The 20,592-nt window shown below is 34.2% G+C and overlaps 1 protein-coding gene across 2 annotated transcripts in view; it reads right to left on the bottom strand.

Moving 5' to 3' along the window:
• Positions 1-1,292: 1,292 nt before the first annotated feature.
• Positions 1,293-20,592, bottom strand: part of TUSC3 (tumor suppressor candidate 3) — a 111,124-nt gene continuing 91,824 nt past the window's right edge. Inside the window, exons 8-10 of one of the 2 annotated variants that reach the window (XM_014259925.2) lie at positions 11,321-11,395; positions 8,894-8,984; positions 1,293-1,579 (exon numbers count right to left, since the gene is read on the bottom strand). In XM_014259925.2, coding sequence (XP_014115400.2) covers positions 1,564-1,579; positions 8,894-8,984; positions 11,321-11,395 — 182 coding nt within the window. In that variant the 3' untranslated portion in view covers positions 1,293-1,563. The remainder of the gene's footprint in view (positions 1,580-8,893; positions 8,985-11,320; positions 11,396-20,592) is intronic. The other variant, XM_088056481.1, reaches the window with a different exon arrangement.

The following is a 20,592-nucleotide window of genomic DNA, read 5'->3' as shown; positions in this document are numbered from 1 at the left end:
TTCTGTCCTGGCTTTCTTGCATTGGCTTGTGCCAGTCAACTGGAATCGTGGGCAAGCTGATCTGCCTTCCTGATTAACAGCTGAATCACCTCTGAAAAGGCTGCAACCCTCTTCACAGTCCTCATCAGTCTATAAACCAGGTGTTTTGAGGTTCAGTTTTTACTCAGCTTCTAATTTAATTATTGCTCTACAACCTTCTAGTGTTTGCACTAGGGTAACTAGTAGGTCTTGCTCTGTTTTTGTGTAAGATATAAGCTGGTTTTCCTTTTTTTTTTTTTTGGTCCCAAAATGTTTCCCTGACTGTATGTCAGTTCTTAACATCCCAGTATTTCTGGAGCAGAAATAGGTAAAAGCATTAGATGAGTTTTGTCAAGTCTAGTCAATCTTATCATATTTAGAGTAATCTTTATATTATAAATGAAGAAATTTCTAATGCTACTGACATTGAATTGGTACTTGAAAAAGTAGCAGTTGGAAAACTACCAGTAGGGAGGAAAAGAAGTAGGGCTGAGGTAGAGTATCCTGTGATGATTCTTGTTTCCTGAGCCACTGAGAATATACTATGCAGGTGTATACAATGATTTATGAGTAATTCACATAATATGAGATGTGAACAGCCTAAAAGTGGCATTTTTAAATGGCATTACTAATTCCTACATAAGCTTTTCACAAAGCTTGGTGCACACATAAAGCCGGCAATAGCTGTAACTCCAGTTCCAATAGACTAACCTGTACTGTATTACAAGCATCATTCAGGATAATACATTCCTCCTGCTGCTACTTTAGAAAATAAGCATGTTTTGGGTTATGAAATATTGTTGCCCTCCACCCTCCCATTTTGTCACTACAGACTCTGCTTAAAAGGATCTGAGTTCTGACTGATGTCAAGGAACAAGCCTTCTTGCCTTCAAGATTCCACAATGAATTCCATTATGAATTGCATTCTTTGGCATAAGAGAGAGATGAACTTGCAATGTATGTATTCTACACACTGCTGAGTCAGAAAAGGAACTCCAGGATGAAAATATGTAGAATATAATCTTATGTTAATGGCTCAGCATGTCAGAGGTGATCAGAGACTCTATATAAACACTCTGTTACAAAGCAAAGTGAGGCTAAGGTGTAGTCATTAAATGACACTTTCTATCAGGGTTTATCTCTTAATAGTAGTTAAAGAACTGATGTTATTTTGTTCAGTTCAAAAACATCTCAAAACAAACTTCAGGTAAAAAATCTCAGAAATACCCTTTGGATCCATGTAGTACACTTCATAAGGAAGACTTAAACAGAAGCCCATTATATTGAAATTTATTTAAATTCTTGTGCACGCTATATTCATAACATTTTAGCACTTCCCAATGAGATATTTACTATATGTTTCTATAAATTACACATTTATTGCATAAAACTGCATTCATTTCTCTATCACCATACTATATAAATTATCACAAAAAACAGATGAACCAACAAAAGATTCTTGAATACATGTAACATTGGTGGGCCAAAAATAGCAGTTATAGCTTATCTTCATGGTAAGCAGCTCTAAATGAATCCCGCTTGAATTCATTTAATTAAGAAGCTGAAAAGAAAGAAAACATTATTAAATACTGAAAAATGCATATAAAGCATAGCACCAAAATTATTTGAAAGGAATAATAAACAAGGACTTCAAACATTAATTTGAAAAGTCATTTGACATTTGTGTAACAATCTCTTAAGTTTTTATATTCCATTTAGTGATTACTAAGCAAGCATGAAAGTTATCAAATAAAACATAAGTGATTGAACCTTAAATTTGCCTATTTAAAAAAATTAAAAAGCAAAACACTCTTCAAACATCTGTTCTCTTTAATCAAGTTCTGCATCTGCTTTTACTACTTGAAGTGAGAAATCTCTCCCAGGGGATATTTCAGGTTTATTTAAAACCATCTTCTTTTACTGCTGAAGTGGCCCCAGTGTTGGGAGAGTGTAGAGCGATTGGCAAGACTCTAGTATTGCAGACTCTTAAATTTTTAGTATTTTAATAAATTAAGAAGTTTCCAATGGTATTTCTGTTTCTTTACACCTGGAATGAAACTTTTTATTTCTAAAAAGTAGATATTTGTGTGTCACACCTTTCTAAATACTTTACCAAGTCCTATAGACTGGGAAGTAGGAATGCAGAGAGAGAAAGAGACAGAGAGAGAGAGAGAGAGAGAGAGAAAGACTTGTGCATGACTATGGACTAACTACTAACACACAAGCAAAGAACTAGAGAATGGAAGTACTGCCTCTAGCTTTTCCTGGTAGGTCTTTCAACTCCTAGATATGCAGTGTGCACTAGCATACACGTTGTAGCAATTTCACCAGTTTTTCCATTCATGGCATTAATTAATTAATCATTACAAAAGATAAATACAAGTGCCACAAGCTTAAGAGACTGTAACAGTATAAAGATGTTCAATGCTGCAAAAAGCTGACAAGCTCGTTAGGCAAGACATACAAACCAGGGGAAAACAGATGGCAACTGGCTGGGTGCTGGAGGGTGAAGGGATTAACAACAGGGAAAAGCTAGTGAGAACAACTTCATGAAGAGATGAATTGTAGAGGGCTGAAGGGGGGAGTAAGAGAATGATCAGCACATGTGACTAAAAACATAACCCAGGTCTAGAACAGATGAGTAAGGCCACGTATAGGAAAGGCTCTAAGAGGAAAAGAGAGAGGACTAATAGTGAGAAAGTTTGGAGAGAAAAGTGGGAAGGGCTGAAGGTTTCAATAATCAGAGAGGTAGCATTGATAGTCTTAAGAGGTGTAAAACACTCAATGATGTAACAGCAAAGAAATACAGCAGTTGGATCAACATGGTACTTCCACAGCTATTGATCTTTCTTTCTGTCTAGAAGGGAACTGCACCTTTAGCAGCTAAGAAACATGATACAGAATATAGATAAGAGAAACACTGAAACTTTTAAAACAAGTGTAAGAAAATTTAAGCAAAGAAAGAAAAACCCTAGGCTAGAAAGCTGAAACACATCAAGTTCCATCAGAATATGAGGGTAAACTTTCTTATTTCAAGGGTGAGAGCAATGGAACAGGTTATCCAGAGAGCTTGTGGAGGCTCCTTCTGTCAAACCTGCCTGGAAGTGATCTTGTTCACTGCTATAAGTGAACTTACTTTAGAGGAGTGACTCATCTCTAGGAGCCACTTCAACCCCAACCATTCTTTCACTCAACTACAAAAAGCCAAAACGCCACAAAAGAAACATGGAGTAGCCACAAAGAAGGAGATGGAGGGTGGGCAGTTTCTAAAAAATCAAGAATAACAAACTGCTGGGATAGATCTGCAGACAGACAAAATAAATCATGTTCCCTTTTGCAAAACAGGGTGAAGTAGAACAGGAAAGTCTGGATAAACTGTGCCCCTCCAGACATAAACTAGATGGGAATGGACAGAAACGGGTAAAAGTAAATGGTGAACCATAAGACTTAGAGGGAAGGCATGCAAGCAAAAAGAGGCATTTTTAATGGTTATAATCACAGAAGGAATGGTCCTGCTGGGAGAAGAGCATCCAAACTGTTTGCCACAGTAGGAAGCACATCCTTCCTAAGAGACCTGCTACAGGAACAGACATTTAGAATTCTGATCTCACATTTTTTAAAGGATTAGAAACCAGCACTGAAGTTGACACTTCCCATAGAGAAGAGTATGGAAGTTTGTGAATTTTCATGAATTCAGCATGCTGCTAGATGGTTTAAATGAACAGAGGGAGACTGTAATGTGTTGCCTTCCACTTCCACAGGCAGCTTCTTTCCTGAAGAAAATACTGTTTAGCTACATTAACAGGAGTAGTATAGAAAATATTAAATGTAAGGGCTTTGTTCTGACAACTGTGTTTTGTTGTTTTCCTGTCTTTTAAAATAATCCTGATTTCTGGTGTTTCAAAGAAAGTAGCCAATTTTGCTGGACACAACAGATCAAATTGTGAACCCTGCTATTTATCAGAAGTAGGTTTACCAATTCATAAACTTAAGGTGAGTCAATTTAATTGTGCATGAAATATCTAAAAAGCTGTTAGTAGTGTGCTCATGTTTATTAATAAACTTAGTTTCATATGTCTGTAAACACTATTTCTTTTATGTACTAATATTTTTTCCAGTATATTCCCAAGAAATAACTTCTGTTTTATTCACTTGCATTTAATTTCAGTTTCAATATTATACAGGATTTCTTTACTGAAACTAATTTAATTACAACAAGGGTAGATGTATATACAGTGAATGTGAGGATTTTTCAAGCTCTGGGGCATCTGGAAATTTGTGTGTCCTGTTGCATTGACTGTCCTTCCCCAAGCAATAAATGAATACTTTATATCTGACTTAACATTTATGGGTTTTTGTTGAAAATAAGGCATCTTTTATTTATCACGCTTTGCACAGCTTAGTTCATTTTCTCTGCTAGCCAATAAAGAATATGTATTTTCCATTCCATCAATACATAGTTCAGAAGGCTGATTATTTTTTATGGTTTAACTAAAAAAATTTCACATTACTCTTGTAAATAATACTGGAATATAATGGCTATGAAGGATAATTGGATAATGAAACATTCAACTACAGGGCAGGTTCTAAAAAAATTCAAAAGATACTTAATGAAAAATTATGAAATCACAGAATTTTTGGGTGTTCATTTCATTTAAACTGAGATTAAAACAACAAATGATAAAATGTTGGCTTGAAAGAACAATTTAAAGTGTCAAGAGTATTAAAACTGTGCTAGAAGTTTCATTCAGAAAACAAAGCAGAAAAAACACTGTAGGGCAGTTAATTGCAGCTAAAGCTAAAAGATGATAAAACCAAGAATTTTTTTATATATCAGTAAAGCATGGATAAAATTTTTTCCTGTGTCCTCTTGAAGCTGTGTTACAAATATTTACATGCCTAAAATCCCGTGCTCATGTATTGATATAATCTGTTCTTAGCATCCTCTTTCGTTCTTTTTCATATTCTGTATGCCTTTTGGGCTGAAACTGCCTAAGGTGTGGTTTCTAGAGAGCCAAGCTCTTTCCTGACTAGAAAAGTAAACTTAAGAGTTCATGGTTTTGGCTTATAGTGAAGAATAGTCTCTATGTCATTCCCATGTGTATGAGTTGACAGATGAAATTCTGTGTTAATATAATAACATTTTATTGCTCAGTCACTGAGTATCTGATATTTAATATATCATTTATTCACTTTAAATACTAGGGTAAGAAGTCTTCCAAACAACATTGTCTAAGATATGTCAACAAACTTTTCTTATCCAGAAAGAATTATAAAGAGAAAACACTCAACAGTATAAAACAAAATTATTACATAATCTTTCAGTAGTTAATGATATCAATTAAAGTGTAAAGTTTTAGCAAAATGAAAAATTTCATCTTATTCCCATAAAAAAGGTGGATTAGTACAGCCATGAAAAAGTCCTGCTATGGCAAAAAAAGAGATTTGCTGCATGTGAGCCCATCCATCATGATGTGTTCACTCAGTGAGTAACCTACATATGACCCCCACTTTGCATCACCTTTCCCATTTCAATGTTATACACTTATTAAGACTTTTACCAGCATATTAACTAAACAATTTTTTGCCCAACCCTAGCCTTCAAGAAGAAAATCTTGTGAAAGAAATAATCAAATCAGAATTGAAAATGTCTGAAGTGGATTGAAAAGAGTGTCAAAATTATTGTCCCTTACTATATACATGCCCTCTAAGGAGCACCTTATAGACCACATTAGAAAAAGAAATAACCGTCTTTCTCCAGTTTTTGACTCTGACTTTATGTTTATTCACCTCTGTTTTGATTTATCTTTGCTACATAGAGGTCACTGCAGAAAAGAATTGTGTTACTGTTTCACTTTTTACCAATGCATGGCTCACAAAGGACTGACTTGGTTGTTCAGTGCCAGAGAACAGAAACAATTTAGGACATTTGAATTTTTCTCTTTTTTAAGTAGGATAGTGAAGTTGATGCTTGAGGTCATGCATATAACATTAAAGCAATTTCAGTTTTCTTTAACTGTTGCTCTAGGCAGGCCAACATAATGTTACTTTTTTCCTGACAGATCATTAGTATGCATTGTTGTTAGTATTGTTAAAGGCAAAGCTTTACTAGCCTGAGGACAATTCATCATGTAAAGACTGATAGTTTCAAGGTGAAATCTACAACCAATGAAAGGAAAAGGACAGACATATTTCACATCTTAAGATATATCTGCACTGGGATCAATTGATGAAGTGTGGAACTTCTTGGAAGATCTCAAAGAATTCAGACAGAAAAGATTAATGTATTTTAGCATTTATGAATGAAGCTTAAAATGCAGGATACTAAATTAAAAGGGGAAAGAGAAAATAACAGTTTATATACTTGGTCCTCCCTAATGTTTTGCATGTTCATTAAAATTCGTAAGAACTATCCACAAAAAAAAAAGAGGCTTCTCTAAAAAACGCTATGGGCTCATGATGAAGATGACATGTAAAGACCACTGAAGTGTCAAAGAATCAACAGTATGTTTATTCAAAATAACAGAAAATTGTGTCAGAGCTACCCAAGAGACCAATAGAAACATGAAAGATTTAACACTGGAAAGGATCAGATAAGTAAATTAAACATTTGTGAAATTAGTAAATGAAATTTGATAATAGCAGAGCAAAAGGATCAGCTCTAGTGATGGTTTCCAATAATTCTGCCTTGAGGATTTAAGATTGAATGATTAATTTATTACCACGAAAACTTGGAACAATCTAGGACAGACCAACTAAGCCCAAAAGATCTTGCTTTATCATGCAGAAGCAGTAACTTTATAAAAAAAAAAAAACCCAAGAAAACTGCGTAACACTGCTATCAAATGTTTCATATGTATTTAGGCATACACACAGTTCATTTCTTTATGAGTTTATTTGATTTGAAAGTTGTGGTATTAAGTCTGCTTAGCTCCTAAGACAGGATTTGGTTTATGGATCTAATAATTTTTTCACAGTAACAAAATGATGTGGCACTACTTCATTTTATCAGGATTGTGATGAATTATTCTTTTCAGCATTGTCCTGGATTTATTTCTTTTTTAACCAGCTTCAGCATACTAACAAGTACACTTACTTTTGATATGCATCACCTATCAAACTAAATTTTTTTTTAATAAAATTTTTAATAGAATTCTGCTTCTAGCCCCAAATCTTGCTGTCCTTTATTCTTAGCTTGGATAATAAAAGGTAAGTATGAAATCTACATAGGCCTCCAACTTCTTCTAGACACTCCTATTAAAAGATATCTAATATTTAAAAAAAATCTAGATTAATTGTGGGGAGAACAAAACAAAAAGAATCTACTCCACCTAGTATTTACAGTGAACAGATTAGCAAGAAAAGAGGGAAAAACCCTACATTATTTAAATTAAGATTCCCAAAGCTTGTAATACCTGATGCTACAAGATATACTCAGTGATTAGGTTTGCACTAACACCAATGGTATCATGTTGGCATGCAAACTCACAGAGCATACTAATGCTCACAATGCTGTTCAGCACCTGACATCCTAGGTACCAGACAGCAGCCAAAAATGCCTATTGCAAACATTCACAAATGCAATGCAAGGTCTGGCATAGATATAACAGGTGATATAAACATTCCTAAGACACACTAAAAATGAGACTAATACAACTGTCAGGTTCTCTTTAGTAACTGACAAATTGCATGGCAAGGAACATGCCACCACTACTGCCTTCTCCATTTAATAAACTTGTTATGAGAAGATGGGAGCTCAGACCACGGGTTGTCATTCTTTGGCAATGCTTCTCAGATGAGCTTTCAGCTGCAAATTAAGCTCATAAATCCTGCTTCTTTAAAGTTTAAGACTTAAGCAGTTAATGGAAGGTAAGAATACCTTACACTTAGGAAATCTGGATCCTGCCTTTCACCCCAAGTCAGTCAAGCTAGAAGTAATCTTCAGAGAGGATGCTGAAAAGCAGGACAGGCTACCCCAACTGGCAAACTATTAATTTCATACTGATGAAATTTTGAAGTATGATGCTACTGGGCCCTTTACAGACCTCTTTCCTTAGCAGAAATTACTAAAAAGCAGGAGCATACCTTGTGCACATATTGCAATGGGAAGAGTTTCCTTGTCTTCAGTATAGTGTTATTAAATAATAAAACTAATCTGAAGCAACATAAATATCATTTAAATAGCCTAAAGAGACCAACCTCTATAAAAATGAAAATAGTTCTGAAGTCTTAGAGCAAAATCTAATAGAAAATTTGTAAGCTAATAGCTGAAATGTTACATCTAAGTTGGCCTTGCAAGGCGGAATTCTTTTTAGCGGAATATAACACAGAATACAAAAATGGTTGTTGTACTAATCACGCAGTCTAATCAAAGAAATCTACTTTTTCTACTTTTTTCAGAAAAAATGCAACTGTTTAACTGACAAGTGTATGTATAATTTAGAAAACCTATAATCCTGTCTCTCCTCCATGGTGTGGCTGACAAAAGAAAAGGATACTTTTAGTGAAGTCAAATCTTATCACAGTACAGTGCTTTTTTGTTTTATGCCTTGTCTTATGTACATCATTTATACAAAAATAAATAGCTAATAAAGCCTTACAGACCAAAGCATGTTTTCTTTTTGTATTTTTCAGGGGGCAGCGTATATGTCACGCATCTGTGCTCAAACACTTTTAACTGGTTTGCTTTAACAGTCATGCTAACAATAGCATTCCACCCCTTTTGTGTTTGTTTAAATTCATCACCATTCTTCGTCCCTCTACCAGCTTCCATTGACTTCAGCGGTAAAGATTAAAGATTGTTTAGGTGAAAGCAATTCTTAAACTTCTACAAAGCTATTGCAATCTATAAGATGAGAATTTAAAGACAGATTACCTGTATGGGTAGCCATGGTATTTGGAGCGAAATATTGACAGCAGGAAGCTGAAGAAAAAAACCACAAGACCAAGGCCAACCAGACATATTACTGGAAAAAAATAACTTTGTTTATTAGCACATAAAAGATTTAAAACTTTGTTTATTAGCACATAAAAGATTTAAAACTGCAATCCCTACAAAGAATATTATTTATGTCAATCATTTATTGAGAATTTTGACACAGTTAATATAAAATGTTACTGCCTTGACTGCTGAAACCCACTATCTTCTGACAGGATTTCAAACAGATATGGAAATAATATTTATGGTTATTAGGGAAAAATAACCTGTCAGGGCAAATGTAGTTTCAAGAAAAAGCAGAAATTTGAAAGTCAAATGTATGTGGATGCAAACGACTTACTTCTGATAATGTATTTAATAACCCATTAAATTATATGTATCAAATAAATTCATTTTAGGTATTTGCTTGTTCTTTTTGGAAAAAAAAAAATTACATTTAGAAAAATGTCCCTTAACTAATGGAATCATGTTCTCTCTAGCCAACCATCTATGGCTGAAGTAGCAGTAAAGGCAGTTTAGTAACTACTTTATCTAGTTATTAATGGCTAAAAATGTCACTGTTCTAAGTTTCAAGGCTGGCAGCCAAACCACTTTTTACTATTAGCTCACTAGCAATATAAATCTTCAGGTTCTGAAGGTAAATAACAATGATACAGATCTTCTGACACCATGCAGGTGAAAGTGCTTTGCATCTATCAGAAAGAACGAATTCACAAAGTAAATGCTGAAATTAACAAATAATATTTGAAACATCTTTTGGCATCCTGTGGAATGACAGCATAAAAAAATCTTGATTGTGATAGCCCACTCTATTGCATGTAAATACATTTTTAAAAAAGGGGGACATTTTACAAACTGAGATGCAGCTCATATACATTAGAGAATGCTTTGATTCTAGTGAGCTACTTTGATTTTAAGAACTCCTCTTCTTATACTCTTCCTACTTTACCCAACCCTTTGCTATTTAACTGCAATATTCATGCATCTAATGTGTGCTGCCTTTGAGTGAAGGATGAGAAAACGTGAAGCTGAGGAAACTGACAATGATGCATTTTTTCATTAAAACTGACCATGTGGAAAGTGACACATGTCAACTGGAATATAGAATTCCTCCAGTTATTTTGAGAAAACTAGCCATGTACAAAACTAATAAACACACTTCATTATAAAGAAATCACCACTCACAAATATGATTTCCAAGCATGGATGAATAAATTGGAAGCATGAACAGTGCAAGGCAGATACACAGAAAGTACTCACATAATGGCCACAAAGAGCTAAGAGCCTGATCTTTTACTGCAGTCCACTGATATTTCACTGTGCCTGTGTTCTCAGGCCCAGATCTAGGATCATATTCCAATTAAACTTATGTCACTGTATCCTTTGACACCACTCTTAAAGCTAATTACTGTAGGAGGTATTCAGAATCAATGACACATCTATAACTTGCTGAAGGAGACCCTCAAATCACCATAGATTAGAGAGATGTCTAGCCATTCAACCCGCTATTATGAAGAGTTCTAGAAACCTTTTGAAGAAAATAGTGGCCAGCTTTATGTAAAATACTGTGTATTTTGGGAAGCTAAAGAACTGATCTTGAAAGAGGAGGCAGTGTAGGAAATCTGTTATCTTCCAGAGACCTTCAATGGCTTATATCAGAAAAATAAGTCAGGGGATATAAAAGGTGCAAAGGCAGATTGGCATATTTATTTCAACCTATGTCACATTCAGTAAAACCTTTGTTGTTTGACGTAACAGTGAGGAAGTTTGATTCCGGGTACAACACTTTCATATTGTGTGTTTATGTGATTCACTGACATAAAAAATCTCACAAATATTCTGAGTAACAACAAAATTCAGAAAAACATAAAAATTACACTTCAAGCTAACTATCTTTAGACATTACAGATTAGGATATGTTTTGTATTACACCTGCTGGTCTCCTTCTTCCTCTGGAGACATGATACTGGAAAGAGCACCAAATAAAAGAATTTTCATACTCTTTTGGATGTTGTCATCCGAAATGCATACATTTATTTTGAAAGCAATGTTTTGAAACTCTTGTTCTTTGTATCAGACTTCTGATATAATTCAAGAGCCAAAAAGCATTTATGCAATGCAGTAGAGTTACTGAGTCAAGCTGTACCTTGGCTGAGAATGCTTCAAGTATTTTTTTACTGTTACTACTTCATGTGACTGCAGTTTTATCAACAGAATTTTAATGCTCTCCTCTTTTCCAAACAACTAAAGGTAAACATTGGTTTAAGGTAAAGACCTTCTGAAAACTTAATCAGATATTCACTTGTAATTTCACAGGGTCTTTTAATTGTCTAAGGATTACCTTAGCTATAAAGTACAACTTACTTCTCCTTTTTCCAACATCTCCTTTGGATGTAGCAGCTTCATTCAGGAGTACCATTCCCATGGTGATAGCAGCATCTGTATTGCCATTGTCAAGGAAAGCAACAGATGTGTGGATAACTCAGAAAGCCACAATGGTACATCTATGAACTACAGCTTTCAAGTTCACAAAACGGAAGAAGGTATTTACATATAAAAACTGCATATTGATACACTCACCTGTGGCAAAAATGTGTAGGATTTTTCTTCGTGCATTCTGGATTTTAAAAAATGAAAGACAGTTCAAGAAGCTTTAAAGGACAAGCCATCAAATAGGACACAAATTTTGGACAGTTATGGATATAGCTACTTCCCAGTATTTGAAAATATTTTGTATATTGGTAGCAAAGGATTTTTAAAAAATGAAAACTGTAAGATCCAGAAATCATTCCCTGCAATTACTCAGAATTCACTGTTTTTTTGATACAAACTGAAGCAGTTGGACTGGTTTATCTTCCTCTGCATTTAGATAAGACATTAACTTCCTCTTTAGTGTCATACTGCTTAATAGTTTAGCAGAAAAACATCTCAGAGGCAAAGTCCTCAGTCACTTTCAGTGTTTTGTTGTCTCATTATAACTGTTACAAATGTGAACAAGTACTAGCGATAAAACAATTTCACTAATCTAGCAAGTTCTTAAGCCATTCTCTTGATTGTTTATTTGAAACTGTATAAACAAAAAGGAATGGTTACTACTGTGCATAACATCTGTTCTGAAGCAGAGGCAAGCCTGAATGCCACTCTGAAGCAGGTGTGAATCATGAGAGCCTTAAGTCACAATGCAGGAAACACAAACATCAACACCATTTACAGATAGTCAAATAAGGTTGGAGTTTTCACCATTACTTAACCCATGATGACTACAAATTTCAAGAATAAGCAGATACTTCAAATGTGCTAGATCCTTAAGTAATACCTGCATCTTGAAACATTACATTTGTGCTAATCATAATATTTTTCATTTTAGGATTGTTCAAAGACATCTGGAATTTTCATTGTAAGATTTTAATTAAGCTGAGCTTGAACAAAAGGATTTAGAATTGTCAATGCTAACAGACTCACACTTCATCAGAGATGAGCAGCATGATTCAGGTTTGACTTGCAAATTTTATAGACACAAACTGAGAAAAGTCAAATGAAGAATAACAACATTTTAAAAAGTAAACATCAATGGTGAAAGATGGCAGAAGCAAATAGGCAACATGAAGGAAATATAATTTTTAACATCACCTCTTTGACGCAGCCATCTACCTATAGTCCAAAATTAAGCTCTAATTAAAAACATGCTAGTAGCTCAAATGAAATTCCTCACAGATGTACAAGCTGCAAAGCATAGAGCCAGTCTATGAATAATTGGTCATATTCAAGTCTTCCAAAAGCTTATGACTGCATTTGACAAAATATATTAAAAAGAAAAAGAAACAAAATATTGTGAAAAAAATTAATCTTGGAATCCACGATACAAAAAATGCCTTCTAGAAATTTTACTTGTTAAGATTCAGATTCATGTGCATATGAGACTGGGAATCTCCTGCTCTACTGCTATGCTTCCAGTAGGGAAGAAGAACTGGGGAGAATGTCATGAGAAATTCATTAAACTCTGTATTTTCCAGTGTTACAAAAGAATAAAGATGCATTAATTGAGGCAGTTGTCACCTAAAAAGGGTGAGAAAAAAATTTCCACATATATTTCTACCCTGCTGAAGAAAAACCTCTAATGTAGCATTATCTAATAACTTTGTTTTACCAATTCTCATTTAGATTTATAGTAGTAATTTTCTGCTGAGTTTAACAGTCATGGGGAGAGAAAAAAAAAAAACGGTCCCAAGATGTAAAGGTAACTCACCAGGTCCTCCTGGGGAAGTGCTACTTTTTGCAAAGGTTTTGAAATGCCTTGTAAATGTTTTTTTTTTTTTGCTTGATTATCTCATGCAGTATCAGTACATAATGCAGTTCTTTCCTATTTCCCTTACCTGGCTGCTTCTGAGAAACAAACCAATCAACCACACACTAAAAAGCCATTTGGGAGACATCCCTTCTCTAACACAGTTCTTATTTTCTTAGCAGAACAATAGTTTAATTCACTTTTCTTACCATCAGGAACAACAATATCACAAAAGTAAGCTGTTTGCTCTGCAACTGAGAATTATACATCTGTAACCACCTGAATTGTGCTGGGATTTTTTTCCCAGTCTTTTGGAGCTCCACATCATTACCCCTAAAGCTTCCCTCACGCTGTCACTATTTTTGCTTCAGTTGTTGTTTTCTAACTTTAGTCATCATTGCAGAGCTTTCAGCCTCATTGGCTGCCTTTTACATTCAGTGGTATCAGCTTCATAGCCACACTAACACTGTGCATGGTACTTGCCTCAGCTCTCTGATGCTAAAATAAAAATTCAACCTGAGGTGTCATTTCAATACAGTAATTAGCTTTTTACCACAGAATATATAGCTTGTTACTATTTTTTACTCATTTCAAACATTCTATGTTATGCCTTTACACTATTTTGATATTCTACCATATAAAGCAACAGTCCCAGCTCTGAAAACAATCTTTTACAGTATCACTTTAACAGTGAAGAATGTAAAACTTTAGTAAGTAGTTACTTGGACAGTTTTTCATCTGCAAAAAATGATGCATCAAAAGATGTACTTATTTTCCAATTCCTCTTTATTTACCTCACTATGCATTATGAAACTATTTTGAAAAGATGAGGGGAATGTGGCACTTAGATAAGCCATGGCAAGCAAATGGTTTAAATTCAGATGTTCATGTTTTCTGATAAATTTATTTCTCTACTGATTTTTTTTGTGTAAATCCTATTATATACCTTCTCAAATTATTACACATTTACATATGAAACTTCTGCTTTTCCTTTTCCCAGCTGATACATGTTTTCATAAAAATTGAAAACATATCTACATAAGGCTTTTGAAAAGGTTTTGAATTTTGATACAGGAAGAACAATGGTTTTAAAGTAGTATGAAAAAGACAGCAATCATCACAATTTATAAGCTCATACAGAAAATGAATAAAGCATTCAGCCCTGAAAAAATCAAGATGCTTTATCAGAAGGAGGGAAAAAACCAGACCACCAAATCCAAAACAAAACAAAAAATATCGGATCAATAAAATCCAAAATTATAGATACCCTACGAAATGAAACTAGTTGCTAGTAAATTTGGGATACTTATTATTAGCAAACTTTAATAGAAAATTTAATCACAGGATGGCCAAAAGGAAGAAAACCTGATCATTCCTAAGTTTATTAATGTAATACATAATTTATATCTTTATGTCACAAATTTATTCCTAATTAGTAGTAAGTGAGGAATGAAAGAAGGAGAAAAAATAGCTTGACTAGCATTTGGTTACTTTTGTGAAAAAAGTTTGGTGGTGTCATTCATATTTGGTTGTATTTCTGCCAGGGGTGCAAAATCTGGCATCAGCATTACAAACACAAAGAAACAGCTACCTTTTAAAATGCAGATCACACAGTTGCTTAATAACATATAAGCAAGAAAAACTAGAGAACAAAATATTCATCCACTTGAGCCTGTGCTTAGTTTACTGTAACCTAAAATGGGGATAGATTATCATGCAATCTTTAAAAGTTGCTGGTTCAATTTATCAGACATGGAACAAATAAAAGCACATACTTTTTTGTCAAGGAGTAATCTGATCAACAGAAAGATCTACAGTGGTCTAGTCTTCTCTCTCTCTTTTTTGTTTGTTTGGTTTGTTTCTTTGCTGGGAGGGTGATGATTAAAACATGAGAAATTCTTTGCTGGCCCCTTACAAGAGGGCATATTAATCCATAGATAATCTGATGGAACCATTGTTCTTGTGGTGCTCTTAGACACCTGAGAATGGAAAGGCCATACAAAAGCTTCAGAAGAAGACAACTCTGGAATCTGTTTTAATTCAGCTGCAAAATGGAGCATAAAGATACCTGATTAAGTTTGTGTTAAATCACTAATCAAACATTCAGAGTTTTTCAGCCTGACTTACTTCCTAATTATTCACATTTAGGATCACCTAAAACTAATGCTGGGGAATGATTTTTACATTTATTATTTATGACCTTTTTGGTTGTACAGATTACATCTGATGAAATTTCAGGTTTAGTCCTGTCCATCTGGCAAATTTTTATAGTGTGGTTTGCCCCATAATATCTTTTTCTAGTTTCACTTATATTTTGTAATCCATTTCTCTGAATTTTCAAATATATATTTCAAATAAATATTCCAATCATGACAGTATTAACATCTCCAGAACAGGTAGATGTATAGGAGTACTTTACTTTCATTAATATTAAGCATACCAGAGAAACAAATAAATGAGGGAATTTCTTAACAGTTTAACTTTTAAACACATACATTTCCTAAAACAAACTTCATGTGAGCTATTTTTAAGTTATTTATGAGGCTATATAATTTTCTCTCAGTATTCAAACACTGTATTACAAACATCTACCTAATTTTCAAGCACTTTATTTCAAACACTAGACCTAGTAAGTCTCATCTGTTTGTTAGCACACACTTGATACTTGCATGCAGATGCAATCTCTCTTGCTTTCCATAAAAACCTATAAATATTTTTGGAAATATCACACATTCTTTTTCTACACCATAAGTCATCATCAATATGAGTCTAGACTGTCATTTTACTCTCCATCATTGCTACTATCTAGGCAATATAATTTATTTCTTAGCTGAATGCACTTGAGAGCTACTCCATTTAGTAAAAGGTATCTGTGGATCCAAAAGGTAAAACATATAACTTTGGACTAGATTTCTGCTTCTTTTAGCCATTCAAGCAAATATGTTTCTTAACCATTAAAATAACCTTTAAAATAATTAACTGTAGCCTAAAGAAACCTTTAAAAATGTCTTCAGCCTGTGGTCAGTGAATGCCTCTTGTTATGTAGATTAGCAGGCAGCTATTTGCAAAAGGCAAATAAAAATGGCCCAATTGCCACAGCAGTTGACAGCTAAATTAGCTTTGCAGGGGTCTGCACTTCCATTGGAAAATTTTAACCAGAAATTGAAAATGGTTGAAAATCACTGAAATTCAGAGCAAATTCATGCAGAGGACACATGCCATATATGAAGTTAGTTCATCAATTCCAGTGTATTGCAAGTAGCTGATGAAAGATTATGAATTATGTTTCATGTTGTATTATCAAATGCCAAACTGTAAATTTAAGGTCTCTGCATATCTCTCTCACATTTAAGGGACCTTAATGTCTTTTCTAAAGGATCATATTATGAATTGTTTTAAGGTCAAGCAGGACACTGAGGTCTAAGTTGGAGACTTAGGTAACATAAAACTCTTAGTTTTTCTAGCTATGATCTTCTTATGCTTCATTACATTTAGGAGGAATCAGCTTCCAGAAGAATCAGAGTAAGTTACAAGGTTAACAGGTAGTACTGGTGGCTAATGCAAATAAATAATAGAAAATATGCAAGATGTTCTGCTGCTTTGTATGTTGATTTCCAAAGTTAATAAGGAAGCATGCTTAAATATGCTATAATGTGCTTTTAGTCTTATCTTTATCCACTGTGGTCTTTCTGTTTTTCTTTCTTATCCTTAAGATCAAGGATAGAATAATCCTGTTTCACTGCTTTAGTTACCATCCTCATTCACTTTATCATATAATCTCTGGGGAACACACAACTAGTTGTGCATATTGATGCACAAGTGACAGAATCTTACTACTGAGAATTGAGTATTATTCTACTGACTTTTGACTCAAAATTTCATATTCTTATGCTCAGTGACTCTAACATACAGAAAGTCATCTCTTTACATTCTCTTTACATGGCAAAGCCTCACGCCACAGAAGCACTTAATACACTTAATTTAAATTCCCTCTGTAGGACAGGAAATCTCTTTCATAAGAGGTGTCATTTTAATGCTACCAAAAAGATTTGTCCTTTTCCCTTTCAATCAATATCTCATATCCACCTACACAGCTGTCCCATTAAACTTTGCCTTGGGAATTCAAATTAGGAAACTGAAAAGACATTTCCATTTTTACTTAGGCATATGTGTTTAACCAGCATCAATGCTAAGTTTAATGGTAATAATGAGAAAATGTACCAGGTTAATCATTACTGCTAATTCCTATAATAATGGTTTATCTCCTCTATAGGAGATACAATAAATATATAAATAAATAGTTTGCTTAATAACTGAAATTCCTTTGATAATGAAAAGATTTACTTTTAAATTTATTCCTTAAAGTAAGTATTCAATACTATTACAAAAGGGAAAAGAATATGACATGTTACATTCAAAGCAGTTTTATTTCTCCAGGGAATGACATAAAAACTTGATGAAAATTCATTAGAAATACTGAGTAGCGTCTAAAAAAAGGAGGAATGAAAGAATTTAAGAAATCTTACAAATTCAACACAGCCTATCCAGCATTATTATTCCTTATGTTTCTTGCTGTCTTTTGACATCCAGAGCAATATTTACAGTTGAACACTGCACATTTCAATGCCTTTTTGGATATAACACCCATATACACTATCTGTATTCGACTGTAGTTAATTACAACAGTAATACTGATTGTGCATTTTACTGCATGTCATTTCTCTTAGACAATGACAGCTCTTCATTCCAAAGTTATCTCTTTTGCCTTTATGTCTTCTTAATAACTCTAGCAACAGTACTTCAGTACCCTTGTCTTTAGTTTCTCTTTCTTGTCTCTCCAAGAATGTCAAACTAATCAGCATTTAAATTTTTTTTATTAGTACCCAATCATTTCTGCTGTCTCCTCTCATCAATGACCCAATTTCTGTAAGAGGGTTGCAAGAATAGACACCACAGCCTGGAACATCTTCTGCATGGGGAAAGAGAATTTTTCAACTTGGAAAGGAGAAAAGAGCAGTATCTCTGGCAAACTCTATAAAGCTCCAGATAGGAGGGGAAAGAAGAGAGAGAATGGACTGCTTCCCATGATTTACATACTAAAGTCACACAGTAGATTTACTGTGCAAATTACAGGCTAAAAAATCCTAAAGGAATAAATTCTGCATACTGCATGAAGTTTACACTGAAAATCCATTGCTATGGAATATTACGCCATAATTAATTCAAAAAAGAATTAAAAAGAAATAAGAATTTATTAATTGATGACTTGAAGCTGTAACATTCTTTATGTTTGATCTGGCTCAAAAATCACTAAATCAGTTCTTCTGTTTGGTTATTTTGTTTTGCACAATTTTTCTCTATGTTCTTCAAAGTCATTGTCGCACTATTACATGTGGATGCAAACTGATGGTAACTTGAGAAGATGCTAAACTCTATTGCTGAATCAAAATGTGTTTAGATATGTGCTCTTTTTGCATGGTAGAACTGGATATCTAGCACACTATTAGACTGCATTACCAAGATTGCGACTGCGAACAAAGCTATTTCTGTGTAAATTATGTAGTACAAGGGTCCTTAGAAAAACTCCTCAAAAGCAAAACCTTGAATTATAGACTGCACAATCCTATTATGTTCACAGTTCTATGTACATTACTGCTTTTACATAATTTATCCCCAAAAAAAATTAACTTAAAAAAAAATCTATTCCATGCTCTCATTTAAATTAGTTTCCTTTGTGTCATCTGCCATATTTATTCTACAGCAGTTATATCTACTTCTATTTCTGTAATGACTTTTTATTAAATTTTCTACTTCATCAGAAAGTCTCTATACTGAAATAATTCTACAACCTCCCCCAAAGTATTATGCGTGTAAACTGAACCCAGTTGCTTGAAGCACTGATTATCAAGCTGATGTGGGGATATATATATTACATAAAACTCCCTTCTCGACTGCCTATGATAACAAGGTTTTGTTATTTCTAGGGAGGATGTAAAAATTGGCCAATTTCAAAGAAAACTGAAAGCAGATTAAAAAGACTGTCATATTTTTATGGACATAACCTCAAATTAAATCTACACCTAACTTATTCCTTAGTAATTTTTTCCTGTAAATAATGATAATTTTTTTTCTTTTTAAAAATGTTTTTAACCTGTTGATTTATGATGAACAATAAGCTATAATGTGGCATGAATAAAAGCAAACCTTGGCTTTTGTTTTATTCCTAAGCAATAAAAAGCTAAAACATAATGGATCTCATACTTCTATTCCATAGAGTGTTCTGTTCATTTTTTAATGAACAGAAAAAAATCACTAAAGCTAAACCATCAATTCTGTACGGCTGGCAAAAGAAATCCAAAGGGAAGCCAAAACATTATGTCAGACAAAATTTTAATTCATACCATAATGCACCATGAACTTCAGTTTGGAAGATTCAGACTGGATAAAAAACAACTTCACACTGAAACTGCCCAGAGCGATTATGTGATCTCCATCGTCAAAGTTTTGAAAAAATTGCACCAGACAAAACCAAGAAAGACAAGCTTCAGTGTTAGTGATAATCCTTCATTAACAAGATTGCTGTATGTGATCTTCTGAGATCCCTTTCAACCAACACTTTTATGATTTCCATGATTATTTCCTGAAGTTAAGTCTCCAATACAAGAGAAAGGGGAGCCAAAGAAGAAAACTGAGTAAGACTCGTCAGCATAATACAAACTGCTCAAAGTAATGGCCTGGAAGTCATAGAAGTGTATAATATACAAGCATCACAATATCTTGGAGGTCTTTTCCAACCTTAATGATTTGCTGATATCCAACCATGTCTTTTCACTGTTCTCTGCTACATGCTCATGCAGAACTGCAGCCCACAGGAAAGGCTCATACTGGAGAAGTTCATGGAGAACTTTCTCCCATAGGAGGAAGCAAAGGGTGTGATGAGGCCTCATCCTGAGGAAGAAAGAGAGGCAGAGACAATTGTGATGAACTGGATACAACTTCCAGTCTCCATCATCCCCTTGCACCACTGTGGGAGATCATGTAGATAAATCAGGAGTAAAGTTAAGCCTAGGATGAAGGAAGGGCTGGGGGGAAAGTTGTTTTAAGATTTGTTTTTTATTTCTCATTACCCTTCTCTGATTTGATTGGTAGTAACTTCCCTGATTCCAGGTAGTAATTTCCCTGAGTCTCCTGCTGTCCTTATCTTGACCCAAGAGCCTTTTTCTCTCCCCTGAGCAGCTGAAGAGTGACTGAGTGGCTTTGGTGGGCCCCTGTCCAGCCAGGGTCAGACCAACCCTAGTGCCAATGAAGTTCACCCCTATTACCAGTCCTTGGTGAGTACACTGTACATGTA

This window comes from Pseudopodoces humilis, chromosome 6 (assembly GCF_049639895.1).
Source record: "Pseudopodoces humilis isolate 2021_Gansu_Grassland_sample_001 chromosome 6, ASM4963989v1, whole genome shotgun sequence".
Classification (NCBI taxonomy): Eukaryota; Metazoa; Chordata; class Aves; order Passeriformes; family Paridae; genus Pseudopodoces; species Pseudopodoces humilis.
The sequence above is the reverse complement of the archived record's forward strand: the minus strand, read 5'-3'. Positions and strand labels throughout refer to the sequence as shown.